Source organism: Colossoma macropomum, unplaced genomic scaffold, assembly GCF_904425465.1.
Source record: "Colossoma macropomum unplaced genomic scaffold, Colossoma_macropomum, whole genome shotgun sequence".
NCBI lineage: Eukaryota > Metazoa > Chordata > Actinopteri > Characiformes > Serrasalmidae > Colossoma > Colossoma macropomum.
Genome location: NW_023494795.1, coordinates 22,051,701 through 22,071,438, shown reverse-complemented (window position 1 = coordinate 22,071,438; position 19,738 = coordinate 22,051,701). Strand labels below are relative to the sequence as shown.

Sequence of the window (19,738 nt, the reverse complement as noted above, 5' to 3'; positions counted from 1 at the left end):
CTCCTACTCAGGTTTCTTTTATTACCTGGGTACTTTTTTACTAAGTCCTTCACATTTAGGTTTTTTTGTATTTAATTTCATTATGTTTTTGACAGCTCCTGTACTTTTTGTGATTGTCTGGTTTTTTTTATCATATTCAACTAAAACAAACAAACAATCCTAATAGAGAATAATAGCGACTATAAACTTTCTAGGCTGATACATGCTGGATGTACTAAAATTATCCAGTGCAAGTCGTTTTTTGTTACTTGTGTTTTATTTTATTGTAAAATAATTTTACTTCTACTTCAGTCGTTATTTCATCGAAGTAACCGCGCATTAACTGGTGTGGCTGCTGTTTCCACTTTTAGTAAAATCCTTTGCTTTTAGCTTAATCCTCCGGAACTCCACTCCGGATTTTACCAACAGCCAGAGCCAGCGGCAGGTAACTTTTTCTCGGAGACTCCGGATCCAGTGGCTACAGGTGGTCACTGGGCGCCTCTCCGGGTTTTCCTCAGACCTTTCTCCTTACTTTTGCTGCTCGTTCTGCTCAAACCGAGAGCCCCGCAGTAGTAACGACACGGAGTTCAGCAACTGCTCTCGGACGATTAGCTTAGCTTCGGCTGCGACTTTTGAAAATGATGGCGGGACCGTTGATGTACTGGACTTCACTCTTTGTCAGGCTGGTGTATGGAGTCGTTTAGAGTTTAAAAAGGGATTCAGTCGAGTCGCCGTTCTGTTTTATGGGAGAAAAACAAAAACAAAAAAAAACAACAACATGCCTTTTCACGAGAGGACCGTTGAGCCTCGACGGGTGTGCAGGTTGAAGGCGGTCGAAGGCAGCAGGGGCTCCGGGGTAGAGGATGGTTTCACCCCGCTGGAGGGTCGCAGATTTCGCCGAGCCGTTTTGTTCGCCTCTCTGGACGAGGTGAGCTGCCACACGATGAGCAGCATTCTCCGACAGCTCTCAGACCTATCCCGCCACGCCAGCGACATTTTCCTGGGGATTGAAGTGCAGGCTGGAGTGATATCTGAAAGGTCATCGAGGATTCAGACTCGGCTGGAGAGGATACAGAGCAGCGTGCGCCAGCTTGACCACAAGAAGATTGAAATACGTGAGTTTTGCCAGCCAGAGTTACGTGCTCGTTCTTTATGTGCTGGTATGTTTTGGGTGTGTCGTTTTTGTGCACGTTAGATACGTAAAACAGATAAATAACCCAAAACTATATGTTCTTCAAATGAAATAAACCGAGTAAAAGTAGTACTTTTATAGAGAAGTACCAGGTCAAAAAATCTTCAAATTAAGCTAATGAGCATATAACTGGAGAAGGACTACTGAGTACAGGCAGCATCTAACTCAGCAGCGTAGGGACTGAAGTTTGTTAGGTGCAGTTCTTCTCTTTTAGCTACAGATCATTTCAGTCTAAAACAAAAGAGTAAAGATTCAAAGCGAGAGGTGTGCGCAAGAGTAAAGACGTCCAGGAGCTGAACTTACAGAACAGAATGATTTTAACCCCCCTCCGAATGAATAAATGAATGAATGGCAACTAGAAGACAACTAGATTTTAATATACACAGAAACATGAGATGTACAACCGACGTCTGAACAAGATATCAGCTGACTGCACCCAAACAAAATGCAAATGTAATTCATACAGAACATCGTCTGAGCAGGCTGAGGCTAAAACAACATCCGCATCATAGCTAACAAACTAGAATTAGGAGAAACACTACATTACTTTCCTCAGAATTACTTGAGTAGAAGTAAATTAAGCCTTGTTGTCGTTTCACAGTGCTCACATCAAAGTGTGCTTATGTACATGACTGTGTAACTCAAATATAGTTGCTGTCCGCCACTGTTTGGATATTAAGATGACCTGGCTGTGAGCTGACGTGAGAAACCACAGGCGGCGTTAACATGTTAAAGGCTGAGACACATGGCGATCTGCTCGCTTTGATTGAGCTTTATGTTAATGATGGGCCTGTCAGACTTTAACAGATCTCACTTCATACTGACCATCTGCGATCCGCTCGTGGCTCCGAGAGGCACCACAGATGTTAACTTTAACGTTTTAGTGGTCAGGAGAGCTGAGCCTGAGACCCAGCTCAGCTTATTCAAAACAGAGGGAACTGTGGTAGTGAACACCTACTACTTAACTTTTAATGTGGTTATAAACTATTAAAAATAATTCATGCAATTACATAGTTATTATATATAAAACTGGTTATAAACTCTTTTGAGGTCAGATAAACAGCTGACTCCAATTCGGTCGGTCAGTGGACAGTGTGCTTAAACTTATATACAGTTTAGAATTACATCATCACTGTCGGAACAAAACCTCGGATCTCCAAAATAGTCAATTAGTGTTCCAACCAGTTTGAACCAGTTGAACCGTTTCTGTTCTTTTACACAGTGTAAAGGGCAGCTGATATTTTAAATAATACATTTCAAAGAATTAAAAAATCTTATAAGGAGATACAGGTTTTTGTTTCTGACAGCAGTGACATACAGTGGCCCTAAAAACTATATGGATACTTAACGCCTGGTAAACTTCACACTTTATTTGGATGCTCCCCAATAGATGATCTACAGATACTTAATTTATTAACAAACTTTCTGGCAATACTGAGTTGGTTATCAACAACATTTCAGTTAGGGTAAGATTTAGGAGTAGGTGTAGGTTTTGCCTTGAGTTTAGGGTTAGGGTTAGGATTAGGATTAGGTATAGATTTAATAGAATCTTTCACATGCAACTTCAAGTTCAGTTGCATTTAATAGATATTTAGTTGAATGTTAGTTAAAGATAAACTGAGCATCTACAAAGCATCTACAGTGGACCGTCTAAATAAAGTGTTACCGAAAACACTTTTAGCAACTGACATTTTTGGTGTAGAGAAAGTCAAGAGAAGAATTCCAACCACACTGCTGAGAGTGGAGCTGTCAAAGTCTGGGGTGGTTTTTTCTTACAGTGGTGTCAGTGAGCTTGTGTTCATTGATGGAATCATAAACTCAAAGGTTTTGTGGGTGCAAACCTTTAGAAGTGTGTAAAAAAAGGCTCATACAGCAATGATCTGAAAATCACCATCTGTCTTTTGAAAGAATACTTTTGCCCAAAAGAAAATTACAATCTTGGAATGGTTTCTGTAACATTAAGAGAAACTTTGTTTCCTAATACAATTTTTAAAAATATGTTTTTCAGTAGACACACACACACACATGTATATGCACACAGTTCTGCCAGTTCTGTCTCTGGCCCCTAGCTGTAGCTGATATGGAAATCTTGCCTTGGTGACTAACAGGCAGGACTTGTATGACTCATTTTATGTCCTTTAGATAATGTATGCTCATTTATCTCTGAACACATGACTAGTGGAAAACAGATCCCTATATTTCTGTTTAGGCCTAGCTTTTGGAACTCTTGGTAAACTAGGAACCTGTTTATGTTCACCTCATCCCTGTTTAGGCTACATTTTTGGCTGGTGTTGTGTGAAAACAGTGACCACCTATCATGTGAACTTGTTGTTCTTTTTGCCTTGTTTTTCTTTACCTTTGTGCTTTCTGAGATGTGATAAGTCTGATTTAGATCCTATGAAACAGGCCTTCACAATATATCGTTTGCTAATCAGTTATTATTATGTCCTCATATATTGGCCTTTGCGGTACTGATATAGTATTCCTATTGCTGAAGGCTGCAATGTGAAAATAAGCCTTTTACCAGTTACAGAATTTTGTATTTAGTGCTGTGACCAGTCACGCTTTGGGGTGGATCAATCAAGGCTTTCCCACAAACTTAAACTCTTAGAAAGCGAGTGTTATTACTGTCGTTTTGCTATACTATTTAAATGTAATGATAACATTGCATAATTAGTTACGTAGTTAGTTATGTGATGAATTGCATCTACACTCAGTTTGCATTCTGTATTGACAGACTAAAATCTGCGCTTCTAACTTTTATCATTTATTTTAATGTCAAAAATATAGCTTTTCCCACACAACAGGACTATATACAAACTTAAAATATGAAAATATTTTTTCTTAAAAAACAAATATAGTATCGAATGAGGTTAGAATCATCTCTTTTGACAGAATTTCTTGTAAAGAGTTACAAGCGAGTAATAATTAATATTAAATGACACCAAGTATTTATCACCGGAGTGACTTTTTAAGGATTAATCATGTCCCATGAAGAGCTCACTAATGTGTTGTCTAGTATATTATTTGTAAATGTAATATAATATGTTGTTCATAAAATAATATAAAATAATGACTCAAAAATCTGCTAAGCACAGCTTATTCCCCATAAAATGAGTAATGGCTGCCCCAAGAACATGTTCGGTCATCTTGTCTCAGTCAAAGTTGCAAGCTGGAGGCGGTCGGGTGGATACGCTGTCTGGGCGATACTGCCACACAGAAACTGAGACAGGTGGACTGTAGGTGCTGAATGCCGAACGTGTAATAACAGTGTACTATGTGACCTACACTGGGCCTTAAGCTGTCTGTTGACTTCAGTAAGTGTGACAAGATCACATTACTGACCAGTTGCTTCATCCTCATCTATTTCAGTAGAAAATGTGACATTGAACTTAAGGATGACTGTTTGTGTTGTGGAATGCTGGGTCAGAGCTTGTTATTGTTATTGCTGATGGGCAACCACCTGACAATGTGTCAAAACTGGAGAAGTCACAGTATGCAACTATACTTGGAAATTCTGTCTTCTTTGCAGTCTGCCCTTTTTTGTTATACAACCACAAAGTTACTTTGCAGTTTGATACTTTGCAAGAGAGTTGCAAGTTGGCTGCAGATGATGTGTGACCTTTTTTAGGGGTGCACACTGATATCGGAATTGTATCAGTATTGGATATTTGCATTGGACTGATGTTTAAATCTGACGGATATTTTAAACCATCATTTGATGATGGATTTGTTATACTCCAGAATGTTTAGGTGACACTTGGTTACTGTGTTGTATGTATGCATTTTATTCATTTAACTGCAGTTATAAGCCTTTAACTCAACACAAATAGCTTATTTAATGTTAACAATTTCAGTTGGTAAGTTAAGCAATTGGGATGCACCGATATGAGAATTCTTGGCTAGTGCCAATACCTGATATTTTTCGTATGCATATCTGTCCATGCAGTTTCCAATGCACAAACATTTATTACATTGAAGAATTGGGGCAAAATCTACCTGAAGAAAGTTTATTTCTTTAGGGTAAAAATCGGTTTAGGGCAAAAATGTCCGATTCTGACAATACTGATGCTGATATGAATCCTGTATTGTGCATCCTTATTAAGCACCCACTTTGGTTCAGTGCTTTATGATATTCAATCTACAAAAGCATGAAAGTGGGAAGCACTGCAGTGTGCATATCCAGTACAGATCCTTCAAGAGCAAATCACTCAGTACTGGAGTCCATTGTCCTTTTGAGATTTAATGTAGGTCATGTTAAAGAGAGTTTAATTAGTTCTAATTCAGTCGTAGTCAATCACTCAAAGTTCCATTCAGAATGTCTCACCCAGGAGACACAGCAAAATTTAGTGACGGAGTCCACACATGCTCACAGACACACTCTAATACCTCCCTCTGAGCAGAGGCATTCCTCTCTTTATCCTTTAGATAGGGGGTATGTTTGTGCGTGAGTGAGTGTTTCACTCAGCTGCTGCTTTAAAGGGGTATGCCAGTGATTTTTCAAAATCTCTGCCATATTAAATGGTTAAGATGTAAACAAAGTAATTTAGATTGTTTGATGTGAAATGATTGGTTCCAGACATACTTATCGAGTCAGAATTTTTCACAGTGGTGGTGATAGGAACCAGACGTGTGGAGAGTTTAATACTACTAAAAGCTCCCTTGCAGAAGGTTTTTACATAAAATGGTTATCTTTATGCTACCTGATGCCCAAGACATTGTTTTATGATTTTGGCCTAAAATGTACCTTTTAAAATCCGTTGGTGGTGGAAAAATACAGGATGTTGTAAGGCAATGTAGTATCCAAGGAAAAACACTGTTTTACCATTAACATTGCATGTAAAAACTCAGATTGAAGGTCACACCCCTGATTAGATCATTTAAGGACAGGTAGCCAGTGTAAGGAACAGCAAACCTGATGAGGACTGAAGCTCTTGGCAAGCAACCATCGTCGCCACCGCCTCCACTCCGGGCAAGAAACCACATTTGGCAGAAAAAGAAAAGAACTGACATAAATAGGAGCAAAAGAAAAGTCTGGCTAACATTAGTGTTACTTTTCACCACTGGAGACAGCTCTTGGCAAGCAAAGGGATAAAGTTTGATGCTGAACTTGCAGCATTTCTTCTAGACTGGTAAGGAGCAGGGAGTGAAGAGGGAGGAGTGTGCATTTCCTTGTTTCTTACGATAGGGGTGGACACTGCAACTTTCTTGTAATATGTTGCCCCCTATTCCCTTGGAGTGTGGAATATGAATTCGTCAGGTTGTGTTATCTTAAATATTGCTCCTTTAAAAGTGGGAGGTGGGCTATGAAAACCCGAACATGAAATGTTTACCCCACCGAGCCCAACGTATATTTTGCAAATGATGTCTGAACCCAACAGGACCAAAGTGCTCACAAGTATTTCAAGCTTGACCTCTTTGGTGCGTATTAAGGGCAGCCGGACACTAAAAGAGCTTCACTGACCAGAATAGACTTGCAGTGTTTTCCTTGCTGACTGCTCTGAACTGTGTGAAAATGATAACATCAGAACAGGCAGTGTATTTACAGACTGTGACATTGTCTGCTTGGCTTTTCCTCCTGATTATACGTGTTTGCAGTACAAGCTCCAGCGGTCCAATGATGACTAGGTCTGCTTATGTGACTGAAGGCCTACACGTTGTTTAGATTGTCAGCTGAAATGTCATGTCGGCAGTGGACCAGCCTGATTTTCTTAGTATACACACGCACACTCACACATCACAGACATGGTTTCTGACCAAGACACGAAAATTATAGGCTTGCGCATTTTTGTCCCTCCTCCAGAAACAAATTAGCATGGCTTAGGTCTTGATATTGTTTTTTTTCTTTGTTATTCTGGAAGACTTTTGTTTTTTTTCTTCTTTTGCTACTTCTTTAAGTTCTTTGCTCTTTGTGCTCTGCAGAATGTATGACCTGACTTGGCTTGTCTAAGTTCAGCCTCAAAGCCATAGCAAAACTTCAGGGAAAGTGGTCACCTCTCACCCCTGGAGTTTTTAGCCTGGGAAAAGAGCAGCGCTAGCTCTGTGGCCACACATGCACACATTCATTTGTAATATACATGCATACATGTACATTAAAGGAAGTCACTGTAATCCTCAATAAACACTACAGGAATAAAAAATCTCACACAGATGTCAAATAAAATCTCTCAATATCTTGTTTGAAATTCTTTGAATTAGGCATTGTGAATGCTCACTAAGAGTGTGATGATTTTGAAAAAATAAGCTTTCAAGACTGTGTATCAAAATGTAAAACTTTACGGTCAGTGCACCTCTTAAAGGATTTCTTTTGTCATATTTCATGGAAACAACTATCAGTAATCAGACAAACAAATTATTTTTATTGAGCTAAACAAACTTGTGTAGTTTAGAGTGCTGCAGAATCAAGGTGTTTTTAACACATAGAATATCGAAAATCTAATAAACATTTGACCAGAATCAAAAGTTTAGAGTATCATTTCACATTTACTGCTCACTAGTGTAAGTCATTATTTCTATGAAGTTGAGCAAATGAAATATCAGAAAACGCACTGTCTGTGGCGTTAAGATACATAAATGGAAAGCTTATGTGTCATAATTTATTTATTTTCCTTTAACGTGTAGTCCATGTCCTATATCTGTCCTCATTCTAAATCAGCATGAGGCAGCACTTTTTATTTTTTACTGTGGTCATGCTTGCTAAACAGATAAAGCCGTGCTGCAGCCTTCCATGCACGTTTTTCCTTGCAAAACATAACTTCTATCAAGAAAAAACTATTTCTCTCACTTTTTTATATATAGTAATTTTAACATTGTTTCAAAACATACCATTCACCACCCAGTCAGTACAGTCTATACATAGAACCATGCTGCAAACACAGCCTGTCCGGAATTCATTTTTTCTTTCAAGTCAAAAGAACCCACTCAACTATCCACCTAATCAGCCTACAGTAGTTTAGCTCTGCCCGTTTACGTTGAAGTTCTAAGAAGTGTTTCAGCCATGAGTGCTCGTGGAATGAGACACAATACAGGCCAAGCAGAAAAGAGCGCATTTAACTTATATGAGTTTTAAAGACTCAGCAACGACAACAACCTGAGATAAAGAGAGGTTGAAAAAATGGTCATGTAAAAACAAATGATGACCATTTTTGGTCCATAAAACTACATTAATGTTATAAGTGGGCCTCAAGGGAAAAATAAAGTACAAGAAGAATGTATGATGTGGGCTCTTTAGCTGACTGACGTGGTTTCATCAAAGTTTTTCAGAACTAAAAGAAAAACTCATATATCCCAGTAAAGCAGGGCAAAATGTCATATCGTTATACACTATATGTTATTTTTGTTTTATAATTTGTCTGATAAGTTGAAACAGACAAAGTAGTGCCTCATTTAAAATTACTACCAAAAACTGTAAATTCAGGGATTTGTATTCAACATTACACACTGCTGCACCACATCCAATTAAACAGTACTGATTATGCTTTCTTTGTAGTGCAGTTGGGAAGTGGATAAGTGCTGACAAAATCCATAATATGCTCAGAAAAGCATATTCTGACATAATACATTAACAATAAATACTGTCATTGCCCAGCTCTGTGTCCCAGCCTAATAACAATGATAGACAGTAACAGTAGCTTGTAGGCTAACTTAACACAGTAAGCTTTGACCATTTTCTTATTTTAACAAGAAGTGATTTTATAGGTTGTAAAAGTGTGATTTTACCAAATCATACTGGACAAAGTTAGAAAAAAGTTGTCTTTGCAAGTTAGCAGGTTTCTGATTTTCATCTGAAACTCTTTGCATGTTTTATTGAGCTATGATTGAGAAGAAACTAAGCAAAATGTGAGAAGTATTACTGGTAGTGATGTGCACGGACGCTTAAGTACTCGGTTAACTGTTTACGGTGCCAGTATTGTAATACTGCATTCAGTATTTGAGCACTCATACGGTTCATTGTGGGAAGGTAGAGAAAATGTACAGGTCAGTTAAATGTGACAATTTTGTTCATGTTTGCGTTGTATGTTATGTTATAGTTTGCTACTCCAAAACGCAAATGCCCAAACATGAGCGCGTTTGCAAAGGACGTGACAGAGAAGGCAGAGGTATTGTGGCTGTATCGCTAAGTATCTAGCTACTCCAGCTGGCTAGATTCAGGAACAATGAAAATATATTCCTCTGACAAATAACACGTTGGCACCACATCCACTGAGAAAAAAAGACCACATGTAGAAGACGTTGAGTCCTCATCAGCATCTGACGCTTATTAGCTCTGTAGCTTTTCTGAAGAGGCAACCTGTCACTCATCCACCATGAAAACCTCCTGATGTCCCTTGGCTGTTTTGAGTATTAAAACATGTTCCTCTTATTTTTGGCCAAAGTCCTTTTTTACATTGTTTTTCCTTTCCTGCAGGCATTCGGATTTCCGTTCCTGAACACTTACGGATACTTGAACATCAAAATTAGTCAGAATGCACATCCCTAGTTTGAAGATGTATGTGCCAAGGGGCCCAGGAGGGTAAATGGACCATTGAGCTGTTCTCTGTTCTCTTGTTTTGTGCTGTATGTACTCCGTCTGCTCTGTGGCTGCTGATGATGGGAATGGACTTGGGAATTCTGCGAGTGTGCTCGGCAGCCTTTGTACCCCTGGTCTGAGTGAAGAGTTGCCAGCACAGCCTGACTGAGATTAACCCCTTAAACCCTGTATGTGGGTCCACACTTCAGTTTTTCTCACAGCTGCATATACATTTCATGCTAGTGAATCTTAAGTCTTAAGATTAGTAATTGAATAATGCATATGCAGTCTAAAGAGCAGCTTACACTGTATTTGGTAAACAGCTTCTGCATTGGGAGCATGGACAAGGTGGTTCTTCTGGGGTTTCAGCTCCATCTGCAAAGGTGGGGTGGATGAGTTTGGCAAACGTTAGCTAGAGCTTTCTGTTTTGAAGCGAAAAAGCCTATCAAATACAGAATTGCTAGTTTTGATGTCATTTTCTGAGACTAATCAGTTGTTGCAGTGGATCTTATTAGAACTAGGTTTGCAGCATGTTAGCTGTTAGGTTGGCTCCGGCTCCTTGCTGTATGCTGTGGATGTGGAACATGACTGACAAACAAGTAGATACGTCTTCTTGTCTTAATTGGTCGAATCTTCATTTCTATTATTTTTTTCTCCCTTTTACAGAGTCTGTGCTGCAAAAGAGTCCGAGGATGTATTTTATTGACAGCTGTCGGAATGTGAGGACGATTGCCAGATATTACAAAAAGTGTTAAAAAGTGTTCATTGATTGACGATCCTTTTAGGATCACCTTTAAGGATGCCCACCCAGTTCATATATTTTCTGTTTTACGAGCATATAACAAGAGTTTATCCACACTTCTGAGCAGATGGTTTCTCTTACTCAGGTAACAGCTTGTGGCAGTTATTCTTCAAATATTGCTTGGCAAATGAATTATAACTTTACATCCATACTCATGAAAATGACTCACAAGCTAATCTCACCATCATATGCCTGAGAGCATTTTCCCTGTCAGCAAATGCGCTGCGTTTTCTGTATTTTTGTTGTTCTTCCTTAGAAGCTTTCTTTGAGAAACTTTTAATAGATATTCAAACGCTTTTTAAACTGTTTGTTGTCCAAAGCTTTTAATCTTTTAATAGACTACAGCATTAAAGTTTATTTGTTGTTGAGTGTTAAAGTTTTAGTGCTCATATGACAAATGGACACACACACACACACACACACACACACACACTTATTCATATAATTAAAATAAACAGTGATGTGATTTTGTTATGTGAAAAGTACACCCCTACATATATCATTACTTAAAACATGTCAAATTAAAAAAAGGTGTACCCGATCAGGTGCTAATGATAAGAACACCATTAGAGAATATTTTGAAGGAGTTTGTCTTATTTAACCTCAGATTTCTGTTCTGGTTTGCTCTTTGTTATTGGAGTGTGTGGTATCATTGTGCTTTGATCAAAAGAGACTTCAGAAAGAAAATGTAGGTACTTATGAGTCTGGGAAGAGGTTTAAGGAGATATCCAAAATATTGGAAATCAATCATTCCACTGTCTGGAAGATCATCTACAAAGGGAGAAGATTTAAAAATAAAGTAACTGCCAACTTGTCTAGAATGGGCCGCCCCAGCAAATTTAACCCAAGAGCAAGACAAGGCAAGTTTATTTATGGGTCAGTGACATGATGGCTAAATTTTCTGTCCGACAGCATTTTTTTCAGTTTAAAAAAGGTTTAAATGCATAAAAAGGTACTATATATATGCAGTACCTATATATGTGTAAACATCAAGAAACGACCACTTTGGGACCTTTATGTTAAAACCATCTCAAAACCAAGAGATTACATCATATAGCAGTTTGCCAAGGACCCATGGAAGCAGCAAGCATTTGTAAGTCTCTCTGAAATTTGGGAAAAAATAACCTTTTTAACAGCTGCCATGTCGTTGCCACATTTGTACATCATGTGGTATGACCTCAAAAAAATAATGGATATTAAATTATTTCTACAAATATATATTTTCATTATAAATCTCATAGTTACCTTTTGTGGAAAGCTAGCTTATTTTCTTTCGGTGGCCAATTCTGTTCTGGTAAATTTTGACTGAACTTGAAAACATCATGTGGTGCGACCGATGCAGAGTGTTTTCTATAATAGATATAAGTCATAGATTGGCAGTTTTTGTGCTTTATGTTCAAATGATGACTTATATACATAAAGTACTTTATTTTATTGTTTTTGGAATCAATTTTTCTCTCAAAAGGGGCAGTACTCTTTACTGATGCCAGAGTTGTACTTACTTTTTCAACTGACAAAAATTACATGCATCATTTTTTTTAAATGAATGGTTGCAAAGTCAGATTTCCATAATATATATCTATACATACTGTTTAACTGAAGGTCAATTAGTGATATGTCCACATATGTCAAAAAAAGTGAAAACATTTCAAACATTTCATGGGGTGTATTTCTTCATCTGACTGTGTGAATAATAAGTAAAACTTTTGTGTTTTTTTGTTAAATAATAATAATAACAAAAAACACAAAGTAATCATTGGCTGCCAGCCTAATCTGATGTTCCCCGTTCTCTCTCTTTTTGTCATGTCCATGTGAAATTCTTATACTTGCACTCCATCATTTAAACAGAAAATCTTGCTCTGCTGTGCTGGAGCTGTAAGCCTGCAAAAGCCTGGGGATTAAGCCAGATAGCATCAGGCCCTGACATGTGACAAAAGCGTGATCCTTTGTGATATGGAAATAGAGGGTTTTCCCCCTCAGTCTAATGCCCTCCTGCATGTAATGGCTTCTTAAGTGTATATGACCTCTGGGGCATCAGTGACAGGGCACCATTATTTGATTCCAAAACACAGCAGGTTCATCTACAGCTTTAACTTCCACATGTTTTTGTTTGCTGCCTGATGCAGCAGCTTACGGTAAAAAGCACTATGTATCTACGGCTGATCGTGTAATACAGCCTGAGCTGCTGTTTCCCCAAATCCGACCACGGAAAAGCTTAGCAGGCAAATTGCCTGTGTGTCCACAGGGCCTGCTGCATGGCTGCTGGACTCTAAAGTCAACAGCAGGTTTCCAAGTAGGAAGTTATGTTGATTGGATAATGTAGCCTGAGCGTTTGACTGAAGTGATCTGATGCGTTCTCTCGTCTCAGTTGTCATGCTCTGGGTTAAAGCTTTCAATAAGAATTGATCAAACTGCTGGCTTATGGTAATACAACAGCAAGGAACTCATCTGTAGTATTATAAAATGCATCAATAATGAAATTCAGTAATATAGTTTTCTATATAAATGGTCTTGTCAGGGTCACAAACTCAGACCGGCTTTGCATGTTGACAGTTTCATGCAACTACCTGTGAATTGCTTGCAACGTAATTTCCATGCAACTTGATAGTTACATAACACAGTTAAAAAAAACAATTAAAGTTGCGAAACAGTGCTCCACTAGTTAGCAAAAATTAGCAGCTCAAATGTTTTAATATATTGTGTCGTAGAGGTGTGTGATACTGAAGTATGCAAAAAGGTAGGGTAAAAATGTATCATGATACTTTGACATTTTCATGATGCATGATATCTCACGATATATATTTTTCTGACATCCGAAACATTGGAAAAGACATGCAATACAATGATTTATATTAATTATTTAATTATTTCACAAACTGCATGCACTAAATCTAAGAAAATAAGACTCTATTATTTATGCTCTGTTCAATGAAACATGCAGTTGGGAAGTGTTATAAAGTACTGAAAAGCATATTGTGACAAAATTTATCATGATAATGATAAATAACAACAAATTATAATTTACAATAAAGCCTTACTGTGATGTACAGTTTACATTTCCATATTTGTACAATTTTTTCATCTTTGTACATTTTTCAGCCGGAGTTGTAATGGTTTAAAATGCTTGTATCAGAAAGCTGAAAAAGGTTTTCATTATATATTTGACCTTTCTAATCTTTTCTGTGTATGTTAAGCCTTTGAAAATGAATGTTTAGCCCTGACGGTTGTACTTGATGTCTCACTCATCCTAGCTTGTTATAGAAATGTTAGCTTTAGGAAACTTATATTTATTTGTCATGGCTCAGGTTGCTGACAATGGAAAAACTACTAACTTTACCCGAAGTCAGTCAAGAGGATCACTTTTTCAGTCATCTGTTTTGGGTCTGATTGAAAGTTGAGAAGAGAGGTGGGGAACTCTGGTCATGGAGGACCTTCTCAACACACCTGATTCAACTCATCGGTTAATTACCAAGTTCAGGTGATGTGCTAGAGCTGGGAAATCAGCAAATTGTGGTAGACTCACATCTGTTCTTCCCAGCTGATGTAGAATTGTCAGTTGTAGGGGTTAAATACGACACAATAAAGAGAGGGATGGCTTGCAGTCATGGTTAGAAAGGACATAGCAAAACCAGGAGGGACAGTGTTGAGAGAAAGTGAAAGAGAGAAAGCAGACATGCTTGTGAGGGCTGTGAAGGGCTGTGTCTAATCCTCTCTCTCTAACAGAGCTGCCAGGGCTGCAGAGTTGGCAGGGATACGCCCTTTCTCTCTCTCTACGCCCATGGGTGGGGCTGGGCCTCCTGGCGTGTGAACTCAGGTGTGGAACAGTGGAGTAGGCAAGCAAGCAAGCAAAGTTTATTATATAGCGCTTTTTACAACAGGTGTTGTCACAAAGCAGATTTACAGAAAAATCTGGGTCCAAGCCCCCATGAGCAAGCCAGTGCCGACAGTGGCAAAGAAAAACTCCCTAAGAGCAAGAGGAAGAAACCATGAGAGGAACCAAGACTCAGAAGGGGAACCCATCCTCCTCTGGTTGACACCAGATAGCAAACAGTGTTAGTATAAAGTATTGTAGTACAAAAAAAAGTAGGCCAGTAGTATTGCTACTGCTGCTGCAGTTTGCCTTCTTTTAACAGAGTATTCACAGCAGTGAAGAGTGGACAGTGCTTTAGAAACTGCACGAACAACATACAAGTGATACAAGTCTTGATAAGATTTTGCTAAGGCTTCTGGGAAAATGTGCAATCAGAGGCGTTTTTGCGCTGAAGTATTTATGAAAAGATGGATTATGAAGTGTTACATCACATAATACCAGATCAGAAATCCATGTGTCATCTGTTGCTGCTGTCTCTTCATGCTGAAGTGGCGGACTATGCTCTCCTGCTTTTTTATGTCTTCACTGTTGTAAGAAAACTTTGTGTCTCTGAAACTGTAAAATTATAGGAGATCTTTAATGTACGTTAAAGCTATGAAATGTTTTTACAAGTAATTTCGGAACATTTCTGTTGGTCAGTTTATCATGCAGTGTTTGAAGCGTGTAAAGGGCAGTGTTTTTAAATGGTGGCAAAAAAAAACTAAATACATAAAATACAAAAACATATAATTGGAGTTAATAGTAGGCTGGGGTGGATAAGCTTTGTTGGTTTGGTGGCCTGAGCGGCCAGTGCAAATATTTGTATTACATATTTATATTGCAGAATTCTACATGCGCATTTATCATATATACATTGTATTTGCAATTAACAAACATTCTTTAGTTCCATAGTCATGTGTTGCTTTAAACAAGGAAATCCTTATTAAAAACATTAATAAAGACCTAAGGCATCATATTATCTATCTGTAGCTAAGGGCACCTGGCAGTAACTGTTTAACTCCCGCTAGTAGGGATGTCTCAGTTTGATCCAAAAGACTGGGAGCAGAGCTGATCCAGGCATATTTTAATATCTTTGGTATTGGTTATGTCATCCTTTGTTTCTTGTTTTTTCCTCTTATGTGGAGGTGATGTAAATGGTCATTATCCACAACCTGCAGAAGTGAGGTGCCCTTTTACAAAGAGAGTACACAAAGAGATGTTTGTCTACTGTTTGGAACTATTTTACATTGGAATATGAAAACTTGTAATTTGTGCAGTGGCAGTGATTCATCAGTGTTTGAGCCACGATTCGTCTAAACCCTGGTACCTAAAATGTGTGCATGCAGCTGTTGCTGTTCAAGTCTACTTTCTGCCACTTACTGTGAGCAAAATGCTCTCCCAGTATGTATTTCATGCAGCTTGAGAAGTAAACTATTAAAAGCGGAGGTGTTCTGGTTTTAAACCACCATTTAACAGAACCCGTGCGTTCAGAACTGAGAGAAATGAGCAACTACTTCACATCTTAGAGCAGTATGAACTGGTTATAAAATGGTTCTTTTACAGAGGAGTCCACAAAAAAACACAATGCATAAACAATGCACAATGTATACCCCTATGCGTATATATAAAAAAAAAAATGAAATGATTTCACTGCAGAATGTTCAAGTAACTGGTATCCAGATCATCAGGTACTTCAAACTATCCCTATCCAATATTTATCATACTATAAAATTCAAGAATGTCACTTTATGCACATTCTAAAAATGAAGTCAGTTTGCTAAAGCATTAACTGCTGGCCTAGCATATCCTGCCTAAATGATATGGCTGTGTTACTTTATGAAAACACAAAGATTGTGTTGGATCAAATCAGTTGATACTCAACATTGCAGTACTTGGATTGAATGGGGGGGTGAAAAGCCGGATTGGAATGTCCTTCTTTCGTATGATCAAGATGATGTGTGTGTGCATCATGGTCCTGTATGTAGATGTGTGTGTGTGTGGTTTCACTTTGATGTTTTCGTTGATAAAGCTTTTCTGGACACAACAAAGAGAACGCTGAGCCTCTTCTTCCTGAGTCTGTGTGTGTCTGTGAATTTGTCCTGTGATCTCTCTCTGACCTGTCCTTTCTCCTGTGTTTGATGCTGTTTTCAGAGTGTCTGTGGCTCTCTTCACCTGTCTGCTTTAGGCAGGTGCATTTAGTGGGGATGTACAGAAGTTCTACTCGTAGTTCTAGTTTCATATGCTTATCAACAAAGCACTGGTGGTAGTACACTATGTTCAAATGGTTGTAGAAACTTGTTCATCCAACATTTCTTCCAAAATCAAGGGTATTTTTAGAGAGTTTGTGCCTTTTGTTTGTACTTTCTGTGAAGGCTTTACACTAGATGTTTGAACATTGCTATGATGGTTGTGTGGCATTCAGCCACAAAAGGCACGAGCAAAACAGTCACAGTCATTTTAGAAAGCATTTGAAAAACTGTGAGTACAGTGGTTTAGTTTTTTTTATATTCAGCATGCTCTAAAACAAAGTGTTTATGAAGGACCAGTACAGAAAATCATAAAAATTTGTAAAAAATGCAATAATAAATACATTTATACAAAATAATGAAACAATCGTCTGATGTTCAGTCAACTAGTTTATGCAGTTACTTCACACTGCATGTTGTTTACAGGCTCTCCATAATTCTCTCTGTGTAATATTCAGTTGTTCAGCGCTCTAAAAATACTCATGGTACACATGACATACTCTGAAAAGTGTACTGTGGTATAATTTATCACAGTAGGGTATTGTCCCTATGCTCGCTTCTTTTTTCCTTACAGTTTGACTGTAAAAGAGGGATCCTCAGGTTCTTTCCTCTGCCAGTAGGACAGAAAAAGCAAATGTGTTTGAATGGGGAAAAGGAAGAGTGATGCTCATAATTGCGTTACAGCATCAGTTGGACTGTGTCAGTTGTGAGCAAAGCAGGCAAATGAGACTGCGCCTGCCTGGTTTTGCTTTTCTGTGTTGTATTGGCAGTAGCAGGCTGTTATTGTGTATTACTAGGTTCCTAGTGTCCTATAGGCCTTTATGTTGTGACATGGTACTAACACTAATATATGTCCCTACAGAATCTCACTCATCCTTAAGCCAGTGTGAAACATATACACCCTGAGTTATGCTCCTTTATATCGTTATCACTGCTGAAGTAATGAAATAGAGGCATAAGAATATCTGACTGCATTATGCTGCATCAGTCTAAAGGTGGCGATTCACCTACATCCATTTCTTAGAACTGATTAGTCAGAACTGACCGTTTGCAAAATTCAGAAAAGTCCCACCTCCCTTAGTTACTGTTGCTATGTTCGTCAAGCTTTCAGCTCCAGCTGCCTGGTGGCATCTGTAGCGTTTGTGCGAACGGATAAAAAAATTCAGTCGTGCAAATGAAAACTTAAAAGTACACAGAGGAGTGAGTTTAAACATTTTATTATTCAAAAATAATCTGGCTATACAAGATGTTCACTGCAGACATACATGTTTAAGAATAATCAAACTTTGGAAATATTTCAGTCACTGCACAAAAAACAGAAGTAAATTTTCATGTCTAATAAGGAGAAGGTTTGAGTGAGGGGCACTACCCTTTCAGATGAGCTAATACTAACACAGAAGCTAGAAAAACTAATCTCAACATTGTTCTGCAAGGTTATTTATTGTTAGACAACGTATTCAAAATGAAACACAGTCACGTTTTTACCTAGCTTACTGTTTTAATCCTTTCAGCTTTGAGAATGTCTAAAAAATAGCACCACCCACCACATGATCAGGATAGTTTATGTCTGAAATACATTCTCCAGTAACACCTTTTCACTATCTTATAGCCATTAATTTTGACTCATTCACTGCCAACACCATTCTCACTCCAAGTTTGTTCTAAGGAGTTTTGTCAGAGTTTTTTCTTTGCTTGACAGAGGAAGTAGTGCTTAGAAAATAACTATCTTGCTTGCGGTCAGTTACCCAGTAATGAGAGGGAGTGAAGCACGAATAATGAGGGGGAGATGTCTGCACTTGTATTGCAGACATACAGATGAGACTGAATGCTGTGTCCCATTAAATGGTATATTTTAAGGATAGGCATGAGTAAATAGAGTGTAACCACCTATTAAACTAGTAAAATACTACTCAGAAAACTACTCAGAATTTGCTTAACCTGAGACCAAAGAGGAAAGAAATCCTCAAACACATCTCACTTGAATCTCTGTATTACAGTTCAAGTGCTGTATTTAAAAACAATAGTTCTGAATCATACTAATCAAATCGTCATGAAATTTGAGATTTCATGTTGTACTGAATCTTTTAAATCTTTTCATAAAGAGTCAAAATCAAATGGAATCATTGTGAGATCAGAGATTTGTCTTTCAGTAGATCTTGCTATAGTCTTGCTATGACTCTAACTTCATTCTCATCAACTTTGGTTAATGCGCACTGCATTGCCTCCACATTTGTGAGACAGCCTCATCAGCTTGTGTTCGGCTCTCAGTCTGACACAGTGGACTCTCTAGATGTGATTGGGATGGACGTGTGTTTGCTTTGCCCTTTTTCCTGCCCACGCGCCTCCGCTTTGTGTGTTGGCTCAGCTTGGCTTTTCCATGTGAGGAGTCCGCGGCTGGCCTGTGTGGCTGCTGTTGATGGTCAGATCCAGCAGCCATTGTGTATATATACATTAGAGGAAACAGTTCAGTGCACACAGATGCATGCATGAGCCCATGCACACACACAGACTGTAAACTGAAGGACACTAGAGCTCGCCTCAGAAGTAAACCTAATGTGTTTGTCAGAAAAGCTTTGTGTTCAGTAATCCTCTTGTCTTTCATATTTCTGTAGTTATTCACTGGTGCGTAAACCTGTAAATAGTAACAAAGGTCTAAAGCACTTTTCACAGTTTGCCTTCTGACCTTGTGTCTTTAGAATTAGAAACCATTTTTCTAGGTAACAGAATCTCCCTCTTCAGAGCAGAAGCTTTTCACATTAGTCTTGATCATGTCACAGTGTGGCCTGCTGGACTGAACTTGGATTAAGAAGAAAAACATCCTCCTCTTTGTAAGAGTTCAGAGGTGAAGAGGCAGCCATTTTGAACGTCATTAGTAGAGCTCCTCTCAGTACGCAGCAGAGGGTCTTCAGACAAAGTAGGATGTCTTTTTAATCCTTCTGCAAGAATGTGCTAAAAATAAAGAACACTGTTATTTCAGTTGACAGATTCTTTCACTTTTGTGTTTCGTCTGTGGGATTTGAGAGAGGCAGGACTATGTCAGAAGAAGCAGACATCAGGTTGCCCTTGTACCAACAAAATTAAGTTAGTTTTTTGTCAGCTGTCTCTTTGACAGCCCTGCCACACACAAACCAAAGTCTCTTTAGTTGTACTTGAACTTATG

The 19,738-nt window shown here is 38.4% G+C and overlaps 1 protein-coding gene across 3 annotated transcripts in view; it reads left to right on the top strand.

Annotated features, from left to right (window-relative positions):
• Positions 1-397: 397 nt before the first annotated feature.
• Positions 398-19,738, top strand: part of LOC118815614 (NHS-like protein 1) — a 147,838-nt gene continuing 128,497 nt past the window's right edge. For 2 of the 3 annotated variants that reach the window (XM_036581859.1, XM_036581857.1), the window contains exon 1: positions 398-1,094. In XM_036581859.1, coding sequence (XP_036437752.1) covers positions 758-1,094 — 337 coding nt within the window. In that variant the 5' untranslated portion in view covers positions 398-757. The remainder of the gene's footprint in view (positions 1,095-19,738) is intronic. The other variant, XM_036581856.1, reaches the window with a different exon arrangement.